Source organism: Trypanosoma melophagium (genome assembly GCF_022059095.1).
Source record: "Trypanosoma melophagium isolate St. Kilda chromosome Unknown ctg5segment0, whole genome shotgun sequence".
In the NCBI taxonomy this organism is placed as follows: Eukaryota; Euglenozoa; class Kinetoplastea; order Trypanosomatida; family Trypanosomatidae; genus Trypanosoma; species Trypanosoma melophagium.
The window spans coordinates 614,425-639,659 of record NW_027125187.1 but is presented as its reverse complement, the minus strand read 5'-3'; the positions used below and the strand labels follow the sequence as shown (position 1 = coordinate 639,659).

General features: G+C 38.6%; 12 protein-coding genes across 12 annotated transcripts; all 12 read left to right on the top strand.

Annotated features, from left to right (window-relative positions):
- Positions 1-2,453: 2,453 nt before the first annotated feature.
- LSM04_007629 (DREV methyltransferase) lies at positions 2,454-3,491 on the top strand (the record flags this gene model as incomplete). The annotated part of the gene is made up of 1 exon (XM_067329693.1): positions 2,454-3,491. The coding sequence occupies one exon, from the start codon at positions 2,454-2,456 to the stop codon at positions 3,489-3,491; it is 1,038 nt and encodes a 345-aa protein (XP_067187515.1).
- A 379-nt stretch (positions 3,492-3,870) lies between these two features.
- On the top strand, positions 3,871-6,231 carry LSM04_000924 (RNA recognition motif domain; the record flags this gene model as incomplete). Its single annotated transcript, XM_067329692.1, has 1 exon — positions 3,871-6,231. One exon carries the CDS (start codon positions 3,871-3,873, stop codon positions 6,229-6,231), a length of 2,361 nt encoding a protein of 786 aa, XP_067187197.1.
- Positions 6,232-8,342: 2,111 nt separating this feature from the next.
- LSM04_003380 (uncharacterized protein) lies at positions 8,343-9,395 on the top strand (the record flags this gene model as incomplete). Its single annotated transcript, XM_067329691.1, has 1 exon — positions 8,343-9,395. The coding sequence occupies one exon, from the start codon at positions 8,343-8,345 to the stop codon at positions 9,393-9,395; it is 1,053 nt and encodes a 350-aa protein (XP_067187306.1).
- Positions 9,396-10,180: 785 nt separating this feature from the next.
- Positions 10,181-11,614, top strand: LSM04_006999 (uncharacterized protein; the record flags this gene model as incomplete). The annotated part of the gene is made up of 1 exon (XM_067329690.1): positions 10,181-11,614. The coding sequence occupies one exon, from the start codon at positions 10,181-10,183 to the stop codon at positions 11,612-11,614; it is 1,434 nt and encodes a 477-aa protein (XP_067187482.1).
- Positions 11,615-11,946: 332 nt separating this feature from the next.
- Positions 11,947-13,923, top strand: LSM04_009212 (uncharacterized protein; the record flags this gene model as incomplete). The annotated part of the gene is made up of 1 exon (XM_067329689.1): positions 11,947-13,923. The coding sequence occupies one exon, from the start codon at positions 11,947-11,949 to the stop codon at positions 13,921-13,923; it is 1,977 nt and encodes a 658-aa protein (XP_067187584.1).
- A 317-nt stretch (positions 13,924-14,240) lies between these two features.
- Positions 14,241-14,615, top strand: LSM04_009659 (uncharacterized protein; the record flags this gene model as incomplete). Its single annotated transcript, XM_067329688.1, has 1 exon — positions 14,241-14,615. One exon carries the CDS (start codon positions 14,241-14,243, stop codon positions 14,613-14,615), a length of 375 nt encoding a protein of 124 aa, XP_067187605.1.
- A 672-nt stretch (positions 14,616-15,287) lies between these two features.
- Positions 15,288-15,719, top strand: LSM04_005475 (TMEM85/ER membrane protein complex subunit 4; the record flags this gene model as incomplete). Its single annotated transcript, XM_067329687.1, has 1 exon — positions 15,288-15,719. The coding sequence occupies one exon, from the start codon at positions 15,288-15,290 to the stop codon at positions 15,717-15,719; it is 432 nt and encodes a 143-aa protein (XP_067187417.1).
- A 600-nt stretch (positions 15,720-16,319) lies between these two features.
- LSM04_007649 (uncharacterized protein) lies at positions 16,320-16,601 on the top strand (the record flags this gene model as incomplete). Its single annotated transcript, XM_067329686.1, has 1 exon — positions 16,320-16,601. One exon carries the CDS (start codon positions 16,320-16,322, stop codon positions 16,599-16,601), a length of 282 nt encoding a protein of 93 aa, XP_067187518.1.
- A 437-nt stretch (positions 16,602-17,038) lies between these two features.
- On the top strand, positions 17,039-17,629 carry LSM04_005213 (uncharacterized protein; the record flags this gene model as incomplete). The annotated part of the gene is made up of 1 exon (XM_067329685.1): positions 17,039-17,629. One exon carries the CDS (start codon positions 17,039-17,041, stop codon positions 17,627-17,629), a length of 591 nt encoding a protein of 196 aa, XP_067187403.1.
- Positions 17,630-17,915: 286 nt separating this feature from the next.
- On the top strand, positions 17,916-19,262 carry LSM04_007110 (Heat shock protein Hsp33; the record flags this gene model as incomplete). The annotated part of the gene is made up of 1 exon (XM_067329683.1): positions 17,916-19,262. The coding sequence occupies one exon, from the start codon at positions 17,916-17,918 to the stop codon at positions 19,260-19,262; it is 1,347 nt and encodes a 448-aa protein (XP_067187491.1).
- A 647-nt stretch (positions 19,263-19,909) lies between these two features.
- Positions 19,910-21,508, top strand: LSM04_001194 (Armadillo; the record flags this gene model as incomplete). The annotated part of the gene is made up of 1 exon (XM_067329682.1): positions 19,910-21,508. The coding sequence occupies one exon, from the start codon at positions 19,910-19,912 to the stop codon at positions 21,506-21,508; it is 1,599 nt and encodes a 532-aa protein (XP_067187206.1).
- A 1,285-nt stretch (positions 21,509-22,793) lies between these two features.
- On the top strand, positions 22,794-25,124 carry LSM04_009207 (Initiation factor eIF-4 gamma; the record flags this gene model as incomplete). Its single annotated transcript, XM_067329681.1, has 1 exon — positions 22,794-25,124. One exon carries the CDS (start codon positions 22,794-22,796, stop codon positions 25,122-25,124), a length of 2,331 nt encoding a protein of 776 aa, XP_067187582.1.
- Between the last annotated feature and the right edge of the window lie 111 nt (positions 25,125-25,235).

The following is a 25,235-nucleotide window of genomic DNA, read 5'->3' as shown; positions in this document are numbered from 1 at the left end:
TGCGTTGAAAAAAATAGGATTTATTTGAAAAAAACGTTTATTTGCAGCAATAATCAAGTTGCAGTCCATTGTTATTTAAATAATAATGGACATGTTGAGACTTGCTTGCAAGCCACCCCCGACAAACAGTTTTTTTTTAATATATATATATATATATATATATATGTTTTATTGCGCCTTTAGATCGTACTAGTGGAGGTACGAAGGGGAAAGGGTGATGGATCTCTTCTGTATTTCTCTGTGTTTTGCTGTCAGTACTAAAAAATGAATGGGGGAAAATGAAGAAAGAACAAAAAATCACCTCCTTCTTTTTTTCTCTTTGTTGCTGCCAATAACAACAACAAGAGCGAGCAATTTTTTATCGGAAAGTTAACATTTTCTGACGGAAACAAACACCTTAAAAAAATAACAGAAATATTGCAATAATGGGGATGTGAAGTAGTTGAAAGAGATCGTTTTTTTTTTCTCTTGACCGAGAAGTCATCAATCTATGATACTATTAGTGTGGAATAAAGGAAATAGGGATTGAAAGATAAGTAAGAAGAAAAATAAAGATACGGATAACAAATGAATGATGAGTGATTATGAAGATACACAAGTGCTAATGAACTTTTCGTAATAATAAATGCAAATACGCACATTGCCTGACCATTTTAATTTTATTAGTTACTTTTTCGTTGATTTTCGTACTGTGAATTATTATTTATTTGTTTTTTTTTTCGCAGGATGTAATTTTCTTTACGAAACTACGGATGATCAGGAAATTGAGTATTAATGTATATGTACGTGATAAATGAATGAAGGAAGAATATTTAAATGTCTGTGATAGGTGGAATTCTTCCATGTTTTCATCTTTTTTTTTTCTCTATGCTGGTTACACCTCTTTGCTTGTTTACGTTATTGTTGTCAAGCTCATTTGGGGAAATCGAGAAAAAATAAGTACACCGAATACAGAAGAAGCGAAAAGAAAAGAAAAGAAGAAAAAAAAAATAAAAAATGGGACGAGTATGTGATTATGCTTTTTTAAATTATGTTATTATTTCACTACATATTTCTTTATTTTCATTTTTTTTTTCTTTTGTTATCTTTGCTTCATATATATATATATATATATATATATATGCATATTTGTTATTTATGTATGAAAGCATACCGGCATTTGTTTTGCGTACACAGACTTCTGTCTGCAAAACCCAGCACTGTAGTAATTGAGGAAGAACGTTGAAAACTCAAAAAGTAAAAAAACAACTTCTCATCTGTTTAAAGGAAATCAATGAATTAAAAAGAGAGAAGAGCGGACAGATGCTCCCCCCTCCCCCCAAAAAAAAAAGATTGAGAATACGCAATATATATATGAGATAGATAGAGAAGAAAGAGAATGAGAGAAAGAAAGAGAATGAATCAAGTGAAAAAAATAACATCTTTAGGTGATTCATTCCTTTCTGTTCTTGTTTTTCTTTTTTCTTCCTTTCTTTTCTCTTTGGGCTACATGCAATTGTTTTTTTTTCATTTTTGTTGTTTCCAGTAATGAGAGGTAATATGGGAACGCATTGTATTTAGGCGGCGGTAAAGGAGCAACGGATATACGCTCTGCCGCTTTGTAACGTAAAACCGTTGGAAACAGGAAGAAATAAAATAGCACATGAAAAAAGGTAGGGATCGTGCTGTTTTTTCTTTTTTTTTCTCTTTTTCTTGAATATAAGCCTTTGTTTGTTTATTTCAAGAAGTGTTGACCTTTATTTTCTGCAAGGATGATACAAGTTACGTATCGTTTTTCTTTCTTTTTTGTTCGAGTATTGATATACTCTTCTCTGGAGCTTTTTTTTTGTTTTTCTCTTCTTCGCTTTATACTATCTAACTGAACTACTCTCCCTATACACAGGAAACACGGAAATGTGGAGAAGAAATTCTTGATATTTCCTTGTATTTCTTATCGTGGTGATGGGAAGACTTTTTTCGTGTTATTCTTCTTCTGGTCGGGTGTTATTAAAAACGATTACGGAACGATAGACATATATATATATATATATATTAACAAATGAGCTTTATTATTATTATCACTTTCTCTCCATCTCTCAATTTCAATTTTTGATCCTCTATTTGCTATTATTTCCATGGCGATGATAGAGGGCTGTTTTCTTGAACGTGTCTGTGCAAATGAAAATTTCTTCGAGATGGCTTTCATCCTTTTTATATTCCCAAATTACTTTCTTACTTATCTATCTATTTATTTTATTTTTACCCATCTTTTAATTTCAGTTTTACTCTTTATGTTTTTATTTTCTTTTTACTTTCTTCGTGTGAAGGGTTATATTGTTAAATAACATCTAAGTCTCTCTTCTTTTTCCTTTCTCTCTTCATACATACATAGTTGTACAGTGAAAACAACGAAAGAAAGAAAGAATAACAATAATTAAGTAAAAAAAAAACGACACACAAACCAACTGGTTTCTATGGTCTCACCGAACGCATTGCAAGAGTTATCCCTTTTCTGGTCTGGCGCCAGAAAAAAACCACCCATTCGATACACAACAGATCTTCTTCGACTCCCACAACACATTGTATCAAAGTATGTGCCCATGAGCATGGATAATGGGACAGAAATATGGCTAAAGAGTTCATCTAACGTGAGTGTTACAAAGATTCTGTTGGCGGACTTGCTGTGCAGTGTTTGTTCCCGCACAACGGCAAATGGAATTGTGGGTCGTGGTGGAATGTTTGTGCTTAGCACCCAGCAGGCCATGCGGTTGCTGTTAGGCAATAAAAGCAGCAACAACAACAACAACAATAACAAGCAGAATGACGAATATATAAACAACAACCATAATAGTACTACCGATAACCCTAATCAAAACAACAATCATCAACCTCTTTTTGATTCACTGCTTGATATTGGCGCCGGTGACGGTGGAGTAACGGCCCGCCTTCAACCACTTTTTCGTCATGTGTGCGTGACGGAGTGTTCGAGTCCAATGCGTTGGCGGCTCTGGTGGCGCGGCTATGAATTACTCCCAGAGAACAATCCCTTTCAACACCCCGACGGTACACGTCGATATTACGATGTGATTTCCTGCCTGAATGTCTTGGATCGGGCTGACAAGCCGTTGGGGCTGCTGCAGGCCATGCGGGATGCACTTAAGCCGAATGGTATTCTTCTCCTCGCCGTTGTACTGCCGTGGTGTCCGTTTGTGGAGTATAAGAACGAGCAGCGGCCGCCATCGGAGAAGTTGCCGATGGAGGGCGGAGAGTGTTGTCGGGGGGCGAGTTTCGAAGACTCCCTTCAGCGGCTTGTGGATAATGTGCTGATCCCGAATGGATTTGAGTTGGAGCGGTGGTCTAGAGTGCCTTATCTCTGCGAGGGGAACCTGCGGGTGGAGTACGCCGTGCTGAGTGATGCGGTATTGGTGCTGAAGAGGAATGAAGAAGACAGAGGAAGGGGAGGAGGAGTTTCTTTAGCCACATTAGGGAAAGAGAATGGAGGCACTGAATGACAATAGCTTTTTTTTGTCATTTTTGTTTTTATTTTTGTGTTTCACATTTTATTTAATTTTTTTTTTGTTTTGCTTTCTAGGTTATTAGTTTTTCTATTTTTCTTGGTTTGTATAATTTCTTCGTATTGTGAATCCTTTCGGAAGTTGTAATTATTATTTTAGACATTTGATATTACCTATAATCCTCATTATTATACGGACTTCTTAGATAAATCCCACTGTATCTCCCTTCTTGCTCCATCTGCTTTTTTCCATTATCATGTCTGAAAATTTATCCCTCATATATATATATGGATACTCTTCTCTTTAATCCGATAAAAAAGGAAAATAAATAGAAAAGAAGAAAATAAAAAAAGAAGGAAAAAAAAGATTTCTAGAAATGAGTGAACCACCCCGACTTCAAGGACGCATCCCTGCCCAACAACAGGAAATGCCTCCAATGCCGCCTGGATTTAAACTACCGCCAGGTGTAGGGATGCCGCCAATGCCACCGGGAATGAAACGTCAACCCGGAGTTCCTCCCATACCACCCAATATGCCTAGCGGTGCCTCACTACCACCTCAAACAGCACATCATCATCATCATCATCATCATCAATATCAACATCATCATCAATATCAACAAAATCATCAGCATCACCAACAGCATCAATATCAACAGCATCAGCATCATTACCACCATCAACAGCAAATGCCTGGTGGAGGCTACGTTATGCCTGGGAGTTGCTATCCAACACCACCACAACCACCCCATCATCAGCATCATCATCATGCTCACAGGCCAGTAGACGGCAGAGAAGAAAATTATCCACCACCTCCTAATATGATGCAGGGAACAAACGATATGTATCCACCAAGGGATGATCGCCGTATGGTAATACCACCCGGGGGAGATCCACGAGGGTATATGCCACCAACAGCCGCTCCACCGTATCACCAGGGACATTATGGAGCACCAATGGGATACGACGGTGACCGTCGAGGTGCACCCCATCATAGAAATCGTCGTGATGATGAACTGCGTCAGCCTACGAATACAGTGTGGGTGGGAAATCTTGATCCATATGAGCATACAGAAGAAGTCTTACGACGTGAATTTCGTGAATTTGGTAAAGTTATACGTATTGCAAAAGTTCCTGAACAAAGCTATTGTTTTGTGCATTTTCGTCATGTTGAGGAGGCGCGTAATGCTGTAGAGACACTTAATGCGCGAGGTACTCTTGGTAGAGCAAGGTTTAACTATGGGAAAATGTTTGAGTACTTACAGGAAGACATGGATATGCCACATGAAACAAATAACCATCGACTACCACGTCGAGGACGTGAGGAGGAACGACAAGAAAATGATGAAAGAAGGCGTCGGCCACGTCGTGAAGAAGAACGTACGGAGCCTACAAATGTCTTATGGATAGGTGATCTTCCTCCTACTGTTTCAAGTGAAGAACTTAATGAAAATTTTAAAGTATTCGGAAATATTACGACAATTTCTCGCTTGGATAATAGGAATATGGCTTTTATTCATTTTGAAACAGTTGAAAGTTGTACACAGGCTTTAGATTTAATGCGTGGTCAAACTATTGGTGGAGCACGGGTTGTGTTGAATTATGGTCGTGCACAGCGTAGTCCAGCTGTGGCAGAAGGAGGAGGAAGTGCAGATGGTATCCCTCCTAATGAGACTCCTACAAATGTTGTTTATCTTGGTCAGTTTGCATCTGATGTAACAGAAGAAGATATTGAAGAATTATTTGAACCATTTGAAGGTTTTATCAATTGCAAGTTTATTCAATCTAGTGGTATTGCTTTTGGACATTTTGATACCATTGATCACGCTCGAGAAGCTCGTATAGCCCTTAATAATGCTCTTTTGAAAGGTGCCCCAGTACGTATTAGCTTTGGAAAAAGCAATCACACTATGACTATTTCCGATCGAATGAGACGTGGAAGACATTTACCACCTGGAGCTGATGGGGCAAATATAGCAGGATCTGTAGGAGGAGCCATTTCTCCATTACCAGCAGCTTCTGCACTTGGAAGTACTGGTGGTGCCCTTGTAGCGGGTCCTGGAGTGGCACCTACAGCAGATAATGGAGCTATGGTGGCATTACCTGCAATGGGTGTCATGGTAGGAACAGCAGCAGCTCCACAGGCTCCCACATATTTTACTAGAGAACGTCCTGTACCAGAAATGACATTAGAAGCTCGTTTACAGTCACTTTTGGGTGCTACATATAACTGTTGTGGAGAGGCAGATAAACCATTAAGTCCTAGTATGATTCAGACAATATGTGATCTTATTGATGAATGTATTGATGAGCAAAGTGAAAAACGATTAGATGATGCAATATTTCTTTATACTCCACTTAATTCTGCTCATGTTTTTGGTATTTTGGCGAAACGTATGCATGATTACTATAATGATGATCCCTATAAAAAACTTTATATATTATATGCTGCTACACGTGTTTTACTTGGAGCTAAGACAGATTATCTATTTTTTACAAAAGCTTCTATCAATGCATATCTCATGACTCTCTTCGTTGCGAGTGAAGGACAGACACCGGCTGGAAATGACGTAATTACGTCAATTGTAGAAAATGTTCGTAGACATAATTTTATTGAACGTCAAAAATTGGATGCTGATTTTATTGAGGTCTTCCGTGAACAGCTTGATGAGATTCTTAAACGGGTTAAGGTGGATCAAGACTTAGTATCACTTCTGTCAAAGAAGAGAAGAAAATGAGGAATGAGCAGCAAATAAGGGAATTAGGTATGAAGAAATACTAAACAAATAAATAACTAAAATGAATAATAATAATAATAATAATAATAATAATAATAATAATAATAATAATAATAATAATAATAATAATAATAATAATAATAATAATAATAATAGAATCGTATTAGGATATAATGGTGGTCTAGCCTACAATTTTTTTTCTCTTTTTTTTTCTTTTTTTTTTTCTCCACTGCGCGATGCAGCGCCATTTTGTGCTCAAGAAATCTTGTTTTTTGATAAATTGGTTAAAGGTGGGGGGTGCGTTGGATGAAGATTTCTTTGCCAAGTTCATATGGCAATATGCACCGTGCGGGAAAGCTAGTCGTGATCAGACCCAGGATCCTACAAATAGAAAGATAAAACAAAACAATACAGAATTAGCACAACGATTCCACAAATCAAATAATATTAATTAAAGTAAGAAGCGACTATTTCTCTTTACTCTTTTATTCTTTTTTCTTTCTTTTTCCGGTTTGCTCTCTCTCTTCTGTTGTTTTTCTTTCCTTTTTCCCCTATAGCTGGTGATGGGATATGTACACGCAAGGGCGTCGTGAAGTTGCTTCGCTTGCCCGCCCTCATATTTCCCTATATACGAAGTAACAGGAGGTAGAAGGTTGTTCTTCATATATTTCCTTTTTTCTTGGGGTTTCTACATATCTAATTTAGTCGAAAAGAAGTACAAATAATACTAATTAAAAAATATAATTAAATCCGTTTTATTTACTTGTTTCGAAATGACACTTTCCATTCACTTTCCTTCAGTTTCTGTTTCTGTTGCACCCCTTCTACCGCTTCCCACGTTATGGGATGCATTTTAGGCATATGCATCAGACTATGCAAGTATGGAACTACTTTGGCCTTTCACAGTGGAACAAGAATATTAGAGAGCAAGAAAAAGTGTACAGGTGTGCACTGCTTTCATACTGCTATTCTCTTACTGCTATTGCTATTGCTACTGCTACTGCTACTAATTGTGTGCTACCAATGTCACTATTACTGTTGCACCTGATAATAATGGTTCTCCGGATTTTTCCTTTTTTGGTTTCTCGGTTCTTCTTGTAATATTGATGACGCACACTCTCTCTTCATGTTTTGTTTTGTTTTTTTTTTGCTTTTTGCATGTCAAAAAAAAAAAAAAAAGTAAATAAAAAAAGGGTTACGAAGATAAATTGGTCTCTGACCGTATTTAAAGAAACATTTCTCTTTTACAGAGTTTAAACAGAAGGGGGCCAGCTCTACCATGGTCACGTACTAAAGAGAGATGTGTCTATGTTAGCTCATTAAATAGAAAAAAAAGAAAAATAAACTAAGAAAAGGAATGTTAAATTATGAATGCGTGGCATTCAAGACGAATTTAAATTATATTCTTTCTAACTGGGCATAAAAGTATAGAAAAGTTACATGGGTTTGTATTTTGCGCACCAAATAGGTTTCACTTCATACTTTGTTTCTTTTTTTTTTTTGGTTCTTCTGCATTTCTTGCGGAGATAGTAGGGGCTTGGGAAAGGAATGGTCTAATGTGTTACCATTTGATTTAGAAAAAAATTACCAGGCTACGTTTTCCTAATTTGTGTGTATATATCTATATATTGTAAAATAGGGTTGGCTTTTGAATAACTCACTGAGCCTATCCTTTTTTACCATTGATTTAAAACACAAAGACAAGTTGTAAAGATAAAAGTAGGAAATTAATTGATATTTCCTTCTCGTTCTCCTCCCTCTCCCTCTCCCACTCCCACTCCTCCTCTTCCTCCCTCTCTCTTTATAGGTAGAAAATATATATAGACTGTTTGGGCATATATGTAATACTGTCGGTTTTGTTTCTCTCTTTTTCTTCACTCTTTCCTTTCTTTTCCCCTTTTTTCTTTTTCTTCTTCTGCATGTGGGGGTGGGTAAGTGTTAGCTCTAAAAAGAAAAAAACAAAACAACCACCACCACCAATAATAGGGAAACAGGAAGAAAAAAAACCAGGTTCGTGTTGATCCTATTTATTTCCTTCCAATAGGCTCAGAGGACACACATCTAGCACTCGTAGTAGAAGTAGTAATCCCCACACATCCCAGCCCCTCCCCATGCGTCCCGCTGGAGTCTCTTCGCCTTCCCCCATTCCCCTCCCCGGCCTTCTTTTGCCTCTTCTGCTCTTTCTTCTCACTGGCGGGGCGGCGGGGAGCCGAGAGGGAGCGCCGGTCATGTCGATGCCCGCCCCGCTGCCCATCCGCCTCGAGGACGCCCTCGCCCAGTCCTTCACCACCAGCGTCGTCTCACATCGCTACGGCGTCTTCAGCTCCACAATCGACCTCCACGCCTCACCAAACTTTCCAGAACGTCTGCACGGCGAATTAATTCCATCAGGACATCAGATACGTAAAGGTGCAGAACAAATAGCACTCAAACACTTTATTCACCCACGCAGCGCCCCACTCCCACCTTCCTCCGCCGCCTCGTTAGCAGCACTATTAGCAGAAGCAAAAACAAGATCACAATCGAATGCAGATGCATCCTACAACATAACTGGAGAGACAGGCGCCCATCCATCGCTATTTGCTCTGGATCTGCGACTTGATTTCGCTGGTTCCACTGCAGGGACTGTCGCACTCACAAAACTCCCCTCTACAGACAACCGTCACAGCTTTGAGAATGTGAATAACAATAACAATGGGGATGACGAAAAAGAAGAGGATGAGGACAAACCACCGATCGCACGTGCCAGCTTTGCCTTTCGCCTCGATTCTAGGGTAATGGCATCGTCGACGCTAAGCGATATCCCTCCAATGGCACGTGTTGCCACAGGTGCGGTAGTAACAAATGATGGAACAAAGGGTACATTCACATTCAGACTCTTCTCAGAGCACGAGTTTTCCCTCACAGTTCAACTGCGTGAAGAAGGGAAGGGAGTTGTGGACCACATCTGGGTCTATGGATATACTGCCCCTAATGAAGCTATTATTGAACGCAAGGGTGGAGACCAACAACCATGGTGGCATATGTGGGCATTGATAGCTATGGGAATCCTCGTATTTGGGATGCAACTTTTGACAGCCTATGTGGATGCAAAGCGTGAGAACAATTTACGGATGCAACAACGAATAATAGATGCACAAGTAAAGGGCAAAAAGATCAAGTAAAAAGATAAAAAATAGGAGTCACATCGCACATGAATACGTCCTCCCCCACCAAAAAAAAAAAAAAAAACAAAACAAAAAAAAAGGAGATATAAAACTATTCTTTGGATAGTAGCGATCAACAAAAAAAATGTCATTCGTCCTGCATTTTATTTTTCTCTCCTTTTCTTTCTCGTGGGCATGGAAAGGAATAACATGTGATTTGATCCGCTGCATTGGGAATGATCCCCATTGTACTTGCAACGGTTTATTACTATAAATTTTTATTTATTTAACGAAAACAACAACAACAACAAAAATTTCACAGACATTTAACCTTATTTTATGGAGAAGTCAAACATGTGTTGTTGACACGTCGGCGGATGCATCCTCGCCGTACATAACGCAACGTGGCACTCTGATTATTTGCCACATACAAGTCTCACTACATGTTGAAGTCAAAGGAGATGAGAGAAATTATAAGAAAAAAGAAAAAAACAAAACAAAACTGATAATAAAGAGAAAATATGTGTGTTTATATTTATTTATTTATTTATTTATTTAAATTTTTGTTTCTTCTTTTTATAATAATAATTATTATTATTATCTTCTCTACTATTTTTTCTGTTTTTGTTACTTTTTTCAGTGAAGCAGAACGAATTGGTTGTCGGTAGGACATTAGCTTCGCAGTAGCTACGCAAAGGGAGAGGGGATAGAGCGGAACAGGGGAATAGTGGTTGTGTATGAGTAAGTGAGACACTCTTGAAGAAGCTGCTGCTGTTTTTAATTATAAACTCCCTTTCACAGCAATGGCTGCCTCTCCTGCATCACATTCTGCTGCTATTACCGCCCTAGATGAGGCGGAAGGAAGAGCCATTATTGTGTTGGTGCTTGGAGAGCTTGCCACATACTTGTGCCGCGCTGGAGAGCCTCGTCCCTTCCTTGAAGAGAAAGCCATACCCGAAGATTTCTTGGGATGTACCACTTCTTCTACAGCTTCAACATCATCTACAGCAAAAACTGCCTCTAAACAAGAGGCAGCCTCACGTATTATTTCGAAACTACGGGAGCACATACTAGATAGAAATATTATTATGGTTTTTCCTATACATTCTTCGCAGGAATATCGGGAAAAACTATTACTATTCGTGTTTGAGAAACTTCAAGTACGAACAGTTATTGCCATTTCTGATCTAGTGGCTGATGCATTTGCGTTGGGACCTCGTGAATCACTGGTTTTACATGCTTCTCTCTCAAAACTTAGTATTGGACGTGTGGAGGCTGGTGTAACAGTGAAATACACGACATCTACTGCTGGCTCCCTTTCCCAAATTGTGAAACCCACCGCATGTAATGGGAACTGTAACCATAATGTGGATGGTAAAGAGATGAAAACAGACGGAGTGAGAAGTACAGAGAATGGGGACACTGGTAGTCTTACTAATACTACTGCTGATACTAATAGTAACTGTACTTTAGGTGTTGGTGGTGATAGGGCATTGTCCCTACGGAGTTTCTCGTCAACGACAGTTGATTTGTTGGACGAAAAATACCGAGAGAAGCTTCTCTCCTTCTTCGGGGATGTTGTTTATCAAAGTGTAGTCTCGTTGCAGGAAAAGCAACAAGGCCATCATAATAGTATTAGATTGAAGCGAGGACGTACAGACGAGAAGCATGAAGATAATGGAGAAGAAGAAGAAGAAAACAAAGTTGTTGGAAAAGAAAATAATTGGAATACTGTACCTGCAACCACCAGTAGAAATAAAAGACGAGGAGTGTTGGAACGTCTTATTTCCTCTGTTTCAGATGGTGACTCATTACCGGTGATTATAACAGGTGAAGCATTAAATATAGCTCCACTATTACGTGATTTCCTTGAGGAAACTATACGTATATGTAGTAACGCACACAAGGAAGATAGTGATTCTTCATCTTCATCCTTAGAGGATAGTGATTCTACTATTGGCTCAAGCAGCAGTATTAGTACTACTACTACTACTACTACTACTAATAATAATAATAATAATAGTGATTCGTCATCATCTTCTTCTTCCTCGGCGTATGCTTGTGGTTTATTGAAACTTCAGCCATTACCTTTGCCAGGGTTTTCTTGGATGTTGTCTGTTATTGGCGGCTCGTTGGTAGCGCAGCTCTCGTTGGCGGAACTGAGCAAACTACGCATTTCTAGAGAAGATGCAATTTCGTCTAAAGGTTCTATCATACATTGGAGATCTGTGGTGTGATAAAGAATAGACCTCTGTGTATTCGCTTTCTATCCTCTTTAAAAGGAAAACAAAACAAAAAAAAAAACACATATCCCTCTGGTTGGATGCCCATTACCAACTATTATTATATAATATAATAATGATGGTTATGTTTTTGAACTTGAAACAAGAAAGAAAAATAGATAAAAGAATATAGTATTGTCTATAAAAAGGCTTATGCATTGTTTGTAGTTTTTACTTTTCCTTTGTTTTCCCCTCTCTTTTTTTTTTGGCCTATAAAAGCAATAAAAAAGAACAGAAGCTAACAAAACGCGTGTAAAATTATTTTTATTATCAAATAGTATTGGTTTATGCTATTCCGAAGATGGGCCGGGAGTGTTCTCTTTAACCGCCACCGCAGCCGTCGTGGTTCTGCACGTGCACTAGACGAATTGAGAAAAATGGCCATACTGGAGGCAGCAGCGGAAAAACCCACATATGAACGTGCTATTGGGAATTCCTCTTCTTCACCAATATCAATATCATTATCAACAACAACAACATCGTCATTATCATCATCATTATCATTATCAGGGAATACGACTGCTTTACAGTCATTAGATGATGCGGTGGAGGCGACACGTCTTCGTCTCTCTAACGCTGGAGGTCGTTCTGGTAGTGTTGTTGGATTTAATTCATCATCATCTTATTGTTCTTCTTCTTCATCTATACGAGCGCATTCACTTAGTCACTTTATCTCCGAGTGTCGACGACTGCGACGTGAAATTGGTGAGGCACGTGATGGTCGTAATCGTCTTTTTCTTCGCGAAACACTTCGTAAATTTTGGAGAGAAAACGCCGATGCTGCACTTACATGTTGTGCCTTACTACGAGGAAGGGATTTTGGCTTTGTTGCGGGATTTGGACTTGTGGATGATGTCTTGCATGTTGGATTTGCATCTCTGCAATTGGCACTGCAGTGTGTTATACAAGAGAAGAGTACCTGTTCTTGTATGGATATGATGATTTCTCTACACTACATGGCACGGGAACTTGACTATCTTGAACAGAATAATAATAAGAATAACAGTATGCATATGCATATGGGGCGAGAATCTAACAGACATAAGTGGCAACAAACAAAAAAAGAAGAAGAAGATGTTATGAAGAATAATAATCAAAAGAAAGAGTTAAAAGAGTTTGCTCATAGGACTGTAAATGAGGATGGTGCTTCTTACATCACTCCAGAGGCAATAGAAGTAACACCTGAGGAATTTAAGAAATTTAGACGTACACTTACTACACTTGGTATGGAGCGTATTTATTTCTTCTTTCTAGAACGTGGTACTTCCGGACGTGTATTGGGATCTGCAGAAGATGCTTTACATGCACTTGAGTTTCTAGCACTTGTGAAGGTAAATGATGCGGATGAAACGGCACGTGTTCTGGTTCAAGACAGAGGAGGACGTTTATGTAGTTCTGGTAATCAATATATTGTAACATCTCTTTTTCGTCATATATCTAATAACTGTAAGGAGTTGAAATTTACATCTATTCTTCACGCCTTTAGACTTTTACGTGTATTTCTTCCTGTATTATGCCCACCAGCACCACCATTAAAGTTTTCACACTGTGGGGATTCCAATCTTCCTTTGAAGTCTAAACCCGAAATGGATACAATTAATACATTAAATTCTGGTACTACTGCAGAGGTTAATATGCCTGGGAGTTATGCGTATCGAGAGTGGAAGACACAGCTGGAAATAATAGATCTTATTATATGGAAATTATGTGCGGGAATGCAGCGAAAGGATTCTCACTTTGTGAATCCGTTTCACTTTGTGCAAATCATGGCCACGTTATCACGTATTCCACCATACTTACTTGCTCGTGCCCCACGACCTAAACGTCAAACTCTGCGAAGTTTTGAATCTTTTGTATCAGGAAACCCCTCTGAATCATCATTATTAAAGATAAAAAAAGAATCAGAAGAATCAGAAGAAGAAAATGATATAAATGAGGGAAAAGAAAGCCGACGTTCAAACTCTACAGATGAAAAAACGGCACGAACAGCGGAAGAGGTATGGGAGTATATGATAGCCAAAGCCTGTATATTTATTCCAAGTCTTACATCTATTCAACGACGTCGTGTGTGTTCGGGCCTGAGAATTGCCATTCTCGCACGTGAAAAGAGTTTTGCCCACAAATCACATAACGGTGGAAAAGAGACTTCTTCACTTTCTCCTGCAGAGGAACTTCTCATGCCGATGGTGCATGAATTATGCCAATACCCAGAGGATTATCAAGTTGCCATGTTCAATCGTCAACCAGGGGAAGAGGGCTCATAATAGCTGAACAGAAGAGCAGAACTGAAGTGAAAAGAAGGGAGGAAAGGATGGAAAAGAAAAAATGAGTGAGGAAAAAAAAAAGGAAATAATAATAATAATAATAATAATAATAATAAGAATAAAAAGTGTTTCTTACTTGTAATAATAATATTTACTTGATAAAATATTGATATCATTTCCTTTTTTTCTTTTTTTTCTTTTCCTCCATAAGTGTAAAGTATATATATATTATAGAGGTATACAAAGATATCCTTTTTTTTTCTTCTTATTTTGTAGACAAGGAAAAAAAAAAGAAAAGTTACAAGGTAACGTGATAAATGATTCGCCGCATTAGTACTTCTGCAGTGTCACGTCGTGGCACATCACTTTCAATTGTTTCAACTACCAATAGTTGTGCTGTTCGTGAGTTCCACAATCTTGTCAGTCTTGCCGGTTCAATGTTAATGTGTCTTGGATGTGTTTTATGCTTTGGATCATGGGCAAACAACTTTTGTAATGTGCGAAAGTACGGCCGTTGGAGATTTCGAAATAGTATTGATGATGTTATTATGGTATCAGACTTTAAATCGGCACGTTATATAGGTGGATTTGTTGGTTTCTTATTTTACTGGTTTGTAGTTGGGCCTCAGAAGTACAGGTATGAAAGTAACCTGGCGGATATTCCAGGCAATACACGTTTTGGGCCGTTTTAGGTTTAAAGAGGAATAAAAAGAAGAAAAATAAAAGGAAATGGTGGTATATGGGTGTGGGTATATGGAGGAAAAAAATAAAGCAAGGAAAAAGGGATGGAATAAAAAGTATTAGGAAATGGGAAATAGTAATAGTGTGGGAATGGGGGGAAAAGTAGTATTTATTTATTTTATTATTCTAGTTTGTATTTTTTTTGTTTCTTTATTTTTATTTATTTTTAATTGCATCAGATGTGTTGAGTAGTAGAAATATTTCTATAGGGTGTGCCTACCCCCGGCAATAGTTGCAGTAGTGATGACGTGTCATTAATTTTACTCCTTGCTCATTTATATTTATTTCTTTTTAATCTTTCTATTGATTGAATGATGTTTCCTTATCTGTATTGTAGTGTAAACACTATATATTGACGTTTTGTGTTTTCTCATATGATTATTCCTATAAGTTTCATCTTAATTCTCTTTCTCTCTCTCTCTCTCTCATATATATATATATATAAGGCATAAAGCAAAAACAAAATAGAAAAGGAAAAAAAAAAAGAGAACCGATAAAGGAACAGAAAAAAATAAAAAAGAAAAAAAAAGGTAGGAGCCCAAATCAAATAATTACGGTGAGAAGAGAAAGATCGAAATAACAATAAAAAACAAAACAATACAACAAGAAGGATTAAACAAAAAATGAGTAAATCCACATCCCAGGTATCTGAAAGTGATATACAGCGGATGCGTACATATCGACGCCTGAATGAACTCCGCATGCAGCCCCTCAAGTCCCTCCCAATGACTGCCTTTATGATGTGGATGGTCGGCAATGAAGTGAGTATCTTCTCCATCATGTTTGTCGGCATGGCGGTGGTGAATCCCCTGCAGTCCATTATGGGCTGCGCCGGTGTGTTCGCCGAGTTTGCCGATGATGTCCAGCAGGACGCGGGGATTCGCAGTGCGGTGGCGCACTCAAAACTTATTTATATTGGCTGTTGTTTGATTGCCTTTACCGTCGCGCTGGTGAAACTCAGTTGGATGGGATTAATGCCGGTAAATGCGATGGATTGGTTAGACACAACGCCGCCGGTGTATAAGGAACACACACTGGGTGTGTTTACAGCCTGAGAAGAAGAAGAAATCTAAGTGCACACAAACAGTTTTGGATTTCTTTTATTTTTTCTTATTATTCTTACTCTTATTATTGTTCTTTCTAATGTTGGTGGATGACGATGTGTGGAGAGAGGATTCTCCTTTCATAGTCTATGAAAATGAAAGTGGAAAGGAAGAGAAAAAAAGAGAAAGAGGAAGAAAAAAGAGAAAAAGTTTGTGTTTAGTTCTGTGTAGCGATAAAGGGATAAACTTCCCTTTAATGCAACTGCTGGCGGTAACGATTTGGCGTTTCGTAATGCGTCACATAAATATGTCTTTGTTGGATCTTTCCCTTTTTTTTTATATATGATATGACCATACTACGAGGTAAGGAATGAAGAAAAAATAAAAATAAAAATTGGATTATTCTCTCTTTCCATTTTTTTTTAATATAGTTTTTTCTTTCTCCTGTTTTTTTCCTTTGCTTTATCTCTTTATTTATTTAATAATTTCCTTCTTTTAGATTCTTCCCAGAATAAAAGTATATATATATATATATATATATATATATATAGGTATTGGGAGGAAGATTAGTGTTACAATCACGATAGGGGTAGTTTTATTTTATTTAATAAAATGGCATCATTTGCTCTACGAGTTGCCCGTTTTATTCGCACATTTGACTTAAAACATAGTTGTCGTACACGTCCATTCACGTGGTACTTCTCTTTTTGTTTTCTCTTTGTTTCATGGGCGAACTACGCACAGTACAAGCGACTCAAACCCATGTACCCCAATTATGAGGAGTTGCGGGTGAATGAGGGATCTCGTATGTTGGATGCCAAGCGACAGGAACTGGCAGATGTAATGCGATATAACACTATGGTCAAGACAATGCGTAGCGAAATTAAGACATAATAAAAGTAGTAATAGCAATAATAATAATAATAATAATAATAATAATAATAATAATAATAATAATAATAATAATAATAATAAGAATTTCTTTTCTTTTTATTGTTATTGTTATTAGTTTGTTTCGGTGTTTTTTTATTTGTTATTATTCATCTGTTTGTTTGTTTCCCTGCCATTTTCACAGATGATGTTGTGTGGTTTTTTCCTGATCCTTGTTTCCAGTCTGTATAACTGTATGAAATGAATGAAATCCAAAAAAACTCTGGATGATGCTTTCATTTAAATAATAAAAAAAAGAATAATCTTATAACTGTTATTGATGTTTTTTTTTTCTTGTTTTGTTATTGATATTATTTATACACTTTTCTTGTTTTTTCTTTTTCTGCCACTATTGCTATTACTATTACTACTTTCAAAAAAAAAAGAGGGTTAAAGCAGTCATGAAGAAGAAGAAGCATGTCATAGCTCCTTCCTCATTTCTATGTCGTTTCATGGATTGTATGGATTTCTACGCACATCGCGTTAATATTATACATCTCATTAAGGGTTATTATCCAAAGTATTCTATGACAGTAGCACTTGCGTTTTTCCTTGTTTCTCTAACATTTACTTGGCCATCAGAGAAGCAACTTGTGTATAGTAGTCTTACTTCTTTTATTGCACTTTCTTTTCTTTTTATTATGATCGCTGCTGGACTTTTCCGTCTATCGGGTGGTACATTTAAACGACGTCGTAATCAGGAGGAGTGGTTGATGGAAAATATACAAGATATCCTTCAATTACTTTATGGGAATATCTCGCTTCAACACTGTTTATATTCACTATTTATATTAGAAGTTATTGCGCAGTTTGGGAAAGTACTGCAAGGACCTGTTTGTATGTGTATAATGGCAGTTGTTTGGTTAGCGTGGCTGGTATGGAGAGAAGGAAAGCGTATGTGTCTCACCAACGCGATGGGTGTAAGTGGAGTGAAAAAAGTTCCACAGGGTGTTTGCTCTAAACATGATAGTGTTAGTGTCTTTACTGCTTGAATACGAAAACGAAGAAGAAGAGGCATTAGCGAAGTTAAGAGGTGTTCGGGAATAATGAGATACGTTACAAAGGGAGTGAAATGAGGGAATGAGAGAGAAATATTTTATATGTGTTTATAATAAACTTTTGTTGATTTTTACTTTGATGGATTTCTTTTCTTTTCTTTTTTTTTTTTGAATTCTTCTCCCTTCACCTATCTAGATAGCGGAATTACGTGGAGGAGAGTCTCCAACGATATTAATAATATTAATCATATTAATAAGATCAATACCTAGTAAAAGGAATATGCGGCGTTCGTGGATTGTCCACTGCAGTCCAGCATCACTGAGTGAAGTGGAACGTCGTTTACGTACGCGTGATATTACACTGCGAGTTCCCACAAAGAGTGGCAACGTACGTCTTGTTTACGCGAATACGAGAAATTTACTGAAAGAAACTATTCGTAGACATCAATTGGGCACACGTACACATGGTCATCGTTCTTTTCTAGAACTTGTGGGTTCCCACTTGACGTTTACAAACATTTTGGCGGCTTTACAAGAGGGAGAGGAACGTGTTATATCGCGTTTTACAGCCGATCATGCGACGATCATTACGGAGTCGCTGGCACTTGGGGAGTCTCGTTGTTATATTCGTGGGGAAAATAATGAGAGTAATATTGATTTAACACCATTTCCGTTAAAAGTTGATCGAATATTATATGGACAGCGTCAGCCGTTTTCATCCATGACTGCAGCACGATTAGATAATTTGATTTGTGATAATGAGGAAGAGGATAGTGTTGGTGGTGGTCTGGATATATCCACTAGTAATAATAATAATAATACTATGAAACAGGTTCCCAGGGCATTGGGATTACAGGATTTACCACATGAACTATTACAGGAATACTTTCGATATAATATTTCTCTTCACGGCTATAACTTCTTCCGACAATCAGAAGGTGCGGCTGTGGCGTTGTGGTGCAGTTCACATCTTCGCGATATTTCTATTGAAGAAATACTAAATCAATTTGCCCATAACAATTCATCACAGACATTAGAAAAGGAACTGGAAATGCAAATTGAACGAGCCGGTTGTTCCTATGGCATATTAGTTCAACCACTCGTTGCACAACACGCCGAGGAGTTGAAAGTGCATCAATTACAACGAACACTTCTACAAGCATCTATTGCCAATCCCAATATCTTTCGTGTATTGTACCGCCGAGCACAGGAGGATTGTCTGACTTGTCAAGATACACTTTCACTGGTGAGTGGGGATTACGAAGGGGCATACACCGTCGCATTAGCGGCGCGTCAATGTACACAAGATCCTTCAATAGTGGCACCCATCATGGAAGCATTACGGCAGCAGCTGGGATTAGAGGATATATTACGTTTACAATTGGATACGAATAGTGTTGTGCGAAATGGACTGGATTTCTTTTGTCGCTGCAGTAAAGAGAATTTTATGCAATCCGTGATAACACTTTCTGTGGGGGAATTAGTGCGTCTTAAGGAGGAAACCAACTTTCATTGTACGTTTTGCGGTAAGGATCATCCACTGCGGCGTGAAGATTGGGAAAAGGTTATGCAAGAGAAAAGAGAAAATGAAAAAGGGAGTTCAATAGACTATAATAGAAGTGAGTAATAAATACTTTATTTGTAATATATATATATATATATATATATATATATATATATATGGTTCTTGTTTTTTTTTGTCTGTGTTCTTGCGCTTTTTCTTTTCTGTTTGGTGGTTTGTTTATTGGCGATGTAAAGGGAATATATCTCTACTTTGATTCGTGTTCTTTTTCTTTTGTTTATCGCCTTGGATTTTTTATTTTGTATGTCTTCTTGTGTTTTTACTCAGCTGTCTTTTTTAAATTCCTTCTTGTCTACTACTATTTCGATTTCTTCTTTTTGACTCATTTATTTATTTATTTTTCTATTTTCTTTCTTCTTCACAAATAACACAGAAGTATTAATTGTGCATACACACACGCGGGGCTTCTTAACAAGAATTTCCTAGAGAAAAAGAAATCGAAAAAAAAAAAAAAACAAGAAAAACTGCGAAACGAAAAATAAATCAGAAGGAAAAGAAAGAAAAAAGAAAAAAATAGAAAGAACGTAAAGAAGGAGGAAAAGCAGAAAAAAAAAGATAACGACAAGGGAAACAAGAAGAAGAGAAAAAAAAGAAAAAAGGAAGACAGAATAAAAAGGAAAAAACCATATATATATAAAGAAATATATTAACCAAAAAAGAAAAAAAGGTGTGTCCTTTGTATTGCACAAATCATGTTCAGTGGTCAGGGAGAGAAGCCGAAGGGGGCGAAACAAACCCCATCTGTGAAGTCGGGAGCCGAACGTCGACAGCGGCAGATGATCAGCGTACGCCATAAGGCCCACGGTGAACTGATGAAACACGTACGCGAGGAACACGATGATGGAAATACCGCACAGCAGACACCCAACGGGGACTATATGGATGCATGGTCGTATAACAACAAGACACGACCGGAGGCCGTCCCACTCGCCCTACTCCCTGTGTTTGTGCGAATGGTCATGCATGGACAAACTGAAGAGGAAGTGTTTCACGGCACTCTTATGATCCGCAAGTTGCTTTCGGTGGAGATGGATCCACCACACGATGCCGTTACGCGGAGCGGCGTTGTTCCATACCTCGTCTCTCTGCTCGACCGCGTGCAGAACCCACAGCTGCAGTTTGAGGCCGCATGGGCCCTCACCAACGTCGCTGCCGGGACTTCGCAGAACGCCGCTCTTCTCGTCGAGGCCGGCGCGATGCCGCGTTTTGTCGCGTTATTGGGATCTGAAAACGCCGACTGCCGCGATCAGGGGGCGTGGGCGATTGGGAATATGGCCGGCGATGGCGTCCCCTGTCGGGATTTGGCACTGCAGTGCAATGCGATGCCGGCCCTACTGCATGCCCTCTCTGTGCCGGATCAGCAACTCAGTGTGGTGCGTAATGCGACGTGGGCGGTGTCGAATCTCTGCCGCGGCAAACCCCCGCCGCTGCTGGAGAATGTTGCGATTGCACTCCCAATGCTCTGCAATCTCTTACATCATCCCGATAATGAAGTTGTCACAGACGCGTCGTGGGCGATTTCGTACATGAGTGATGGACCGCATGAACGGGTGCAGGCGGTGATAGACGCCGGTGTGGTTCCCCGTGTGGTGGAGTTGCTCTCCTCCCCACTCACCCCACTGCAGACATCCTCTATTCGCACCGTTGGCAATATTGCGAGTGGGGATGATGCCCAGACACAGGTATTAATAAACTGCGGGGCACTTCAATTTTTGGGACCACTTCTAACGCACCGCAAGCGTGAAATTCGTAAGGAAACCTGCTGGACCATTTCTAACATCGCCGCAGGAAATGCGCCACAGATTGAAGCTCTTATCACAGCAAATCTCTTCCCCTTGGTGATTAAATGTCTGGAGGGATCTGACCTTGACGTGAAGAAAGAGGCGGTATGGTCTATTGCCAATGTCACCCTCTGTGGTGTTGCACACCATATGCGCTACCTATTGGATTGTAGAGTTATACCAACCCTGTGTGAAACACTGACAACGCATGAGTCGAAGATTCTCACAGTGGCTCTCGAAGCCTTGCTTGGGTTTCTCCAACTAGCTGAGGAAGATTTTAAGGCAGGTGCAACTCCAGAGAATATGGTCGCACGCGCTATTATTGAGTGCGGTGGTGTAGACTCTATTGAACGAATGCAATCTTATTCAGATAATAATGTGTACAGCATGGCGCTTTGCATTCTTGAGACATACTTTAGCACAGAGGAAGGTGCCCCTGAGAGGTTTGATATGTCCATGGAGGTTGCCGGAAATGAAGCGAGAGGGGATAACACTGGTTTCAACTTTTGAGGAAACGTAAAGAAGAAGAAAAAGAAATAGAAGGGGTGGGGAAAAAAAAAAAAGAATTGAAGCAAAGAAGGATTGTTTTCTCCCTCTCTTTTTCTCTTTGTGTGTGTGACCGATTGAATGATTCATTCATTGATTGATTGTTTGTGTGCGTCGGAGTGTCTGAATGATAGTTTTTTTTTGTTCTCTGTGTGTTTATTTCTTGGTTTCTTTCTTTGTGACTGTGTGTGTATAACTGTGAATGGGGGCTAAATTAAAAAAAAAAGATAGGCTTAACTAAAAACGAAAAGAAAAAAAAAGAACAGTGAGAAACGATGACAGATCGGCAGCTTCCGCTGGTCAAATATTTTTCTTTTCGCTTGTCACCATAGGATTCTTATTATTAGTTTCTATTATTGCTGATGTTGATGGAATCGTGGGAGGAATGTAGGGCCAGTTTACTTAAATAATTATCTTTTATGATTTCATATGATAAGCATAAACATTGTGTACATACCCAACTAAGGAAAAAAAAGAGGAAACAGGTGATTAGTAAAGAAAAAAAAAGAGAGAGAAATGAAAAATAAAAAAAAGAAGGTAAGGGATATGGTGAATGCTGCAGGGATTATTCTTCCAGTCCATCATTTTCTACTTGACATTTCTTCTTTTTTTTTGTTTGTTTTTGCGTCTTATTTTTCCATTCTTCTTTTTTTTCACTATGAGAGCACAATGTATGGGCTTTGTTTCGGTTTGTACTTCCTTTGATTTATGTTTTCTAATGAAGATTAAGAGAGAAGTAAAAAAAAAAAAAAATAACAACAGCAGCAAGATAAACAATCGGGTTAACTTTAGACTCTGTTATCTCCTTTATCCCCATTGTTTCCAGATTTCCCTATCATGTAACTCTTTTGGTAAAAAAAAAAAAGAATTCTATAGTCTCCCCTAAACCCATCCGTCACCTTATCCCGTATCTATTTATCTATTATCATTCACTATATTACTTCATTATATGCTCAAGTGAGTCGACCATTGGGGTCATCTGGCGGTGAGACCACTGTCTGTGTGAAGCAATAAAGAAGAAGGGGGAAACCAAAAAGAATAAATAGCGTTTTTTTTCTCTTCTACTCTCCTTTTCTTTTTTTGTTTGCTTCTTTTTATTATCATGGGTTTTGGTTTCTTTAGAGGGTAAAGCAAGGCGAAAACGGCGCCCCAAAAAACACTCATACACACAAAGCAAGAAAGAGGGATAAAAGTAAATTATATATATATATATATATATATATATATATATATATATATATATATTGAAATGGAAGCCCCTTTCCGCCGTCGTGGTAGAAAGAAGGAAGGAGATGATGGTGATAAATTTGATAGACAAAAAGATCGCAAAAAACGACGCCGGGAAGAGCGACAGGCACGCAAACGGGCACGAATTGAGGCACATGAAAAGTGGGTTGAACAGCGACGTCATATGAAAGAAAATGCACACATGGATCGGCGTGTAAATCAGCAGAGGACAGTCAATGTGAAACGCAAACAAACTACGACTACTAATACTAGCACTACATCATCATCATCTAGGATTACTCAACCAACGAAGAAGGAAAGTAAAGAAAGTCTAAAGGAACCGAATGAGGTGAATAATAAGAAGCAGAAGCAGAATAAAGAGACGAATAAGAATAGTGAGAAAGGCAAGGAGTTAACGGCATTGGTGCCCGATACAACTAGTGCTGAATTTCCCCCCCAAAAGTACATTCCACCTTCGTTACGTCGAAAGGTGCAGCAGGAAACAAATACCGCCCTAGATGAGGTAACACGACGTGTTATTAATAAATTAACTGTACGTAATGTAGCCGATATGACAAGGGAAATCTCAGACCTTTTTACTGGAAAAGTAGAAGGTGCTACACGGGCCTCTGTATTACATAGTCTTGCACAGCACATTAATCGTATGTGTATGCTAGACGCCGGACTTCTTACGCCTATTGGCAGTCTTCCATTCGCAGGACTAATTAGAGGTTTACAATTACTACACGGTAATGCGGTAGGCGCAGAGTTAATAGAGAGTCTCTGTCTCGCGCTACAGGGACATCTTGAAAAAAACAATGAGACGGGTGTCTCTAATGGTGCTATGGTGCTTGCCCATCTCTATATCCTTAACGCCGTGGACTATCTTTTAATTTCTAGTTTCTTACGTAGTGTGTTGAGGATTGAGGGTGATGGCGCGGTGTGTGCGGTGGCGTGTGGTTTAACACTCCTGCGTGCTTGTGGAGAGAAACTGTTAAAAGAGGCCCCAGCCCAGATGGAATTAGCGTTAACAGAGGCAAAGAAGTATGGGATAAAACAACATCAAGGAACGAATCGATATACTGCATTGCTTAGTTATATTGCAGAGATTGTAACAGGGCATACAAGGAGTGCTAGGCGTACGGTGGATGAGGAGGATTTACCTTTGGATGCACTTCTTAATGATATAGCCACACTCTTACCAGGTGGTGGTGGTAGTAGTGGGAATAATTCTACGAATAACAAACGTGTGGCATTGCGTGTGATGAGTACAACTAGTGTATTAACAGGAATGACATGGAAACGTATGTTATATACAGATAAACCTCCTCGATGGTTTACACCAACGGCATGGAATAACTTTGAGGATGAAGAGGAACAGGATAAGTCTAATGGCAATAAAACATCCAATGCCTATGATAGAGAATCTTCTGAGGAATTATCATCTGATAGTGATAATAATAGTGATAATGATGAAGAGGATACAGAAGAGGATGAAGCTGAATTAAAGGCAGAGCGTATTCGTCAAATGCGTCAAAAAGAGAAGGCTATTTCAGGTCAGAGGTTTAACACTGAAAATAAACGTGAAGTTTTTGAATGTATTGTGAATGCTTCAGATGATCTTGAAGCTTTTACATTACTCATGCATCGTGATCCTTCTTTTATTCGTCTACATGATACACTAGCAGTTCTTCTACAATGCTGTTATCAGGAAAAGGCGTACAATCCATATTACACACAAATTATTCAACGCTTTTGTAGTGCAAAGACCTCATGTAAGAATACACTTCAGTTTGCATTATGGGATATGTTTAAAGTTATTCGAGTAGAGGCTGTGGATGTGACAGGATATTTAAATCTCTCCTGCTTATTGGCATATCTTATTGAAGTGGATATATTTACACTTAGTGTACTACGTGGATTGGACTTGGAATCTACAAATCGAACTATGGGACTTTTTGCCCGTATGCTTCTTCTTCGACTTATTATGCAACTACCGCCTGTAAGACTTACGGAAGTGTTTTTTGGCGGTGATGGATTCCGTGCACACGACGTAAAGATTGATACAAGGATATTAAGATCTAATTTGGCTAAACTTGTAGAATGTTACTTTGTGGATGAGAAGGAATCCGCAAAGTGGATACCACACTTTTACGATGTTGTGGCTGTTGGTACTGACTTTGATGTGCGTCCTATAAACAAGAATAATAATAATAATAATACTCGTACAGACCAGCACAAAGGAGAATCCGCGAAAAAAGATAAAGAAGATAATAATGAAGAAGCACAACTTCAGGCGTTTATGAAGAGGATTCGTGTGGTATTTAAGGCGCTAAGGAGTGGTATCTCATGAGCGATATTGATCTCTATGGTTTGAACACAACGTTTAATTAAAAAAAAAAGAAAGAAAGAAAGAGGAATAGTTGCCTTTGTATGACATATCTGTTAAATAATGTAATAAATT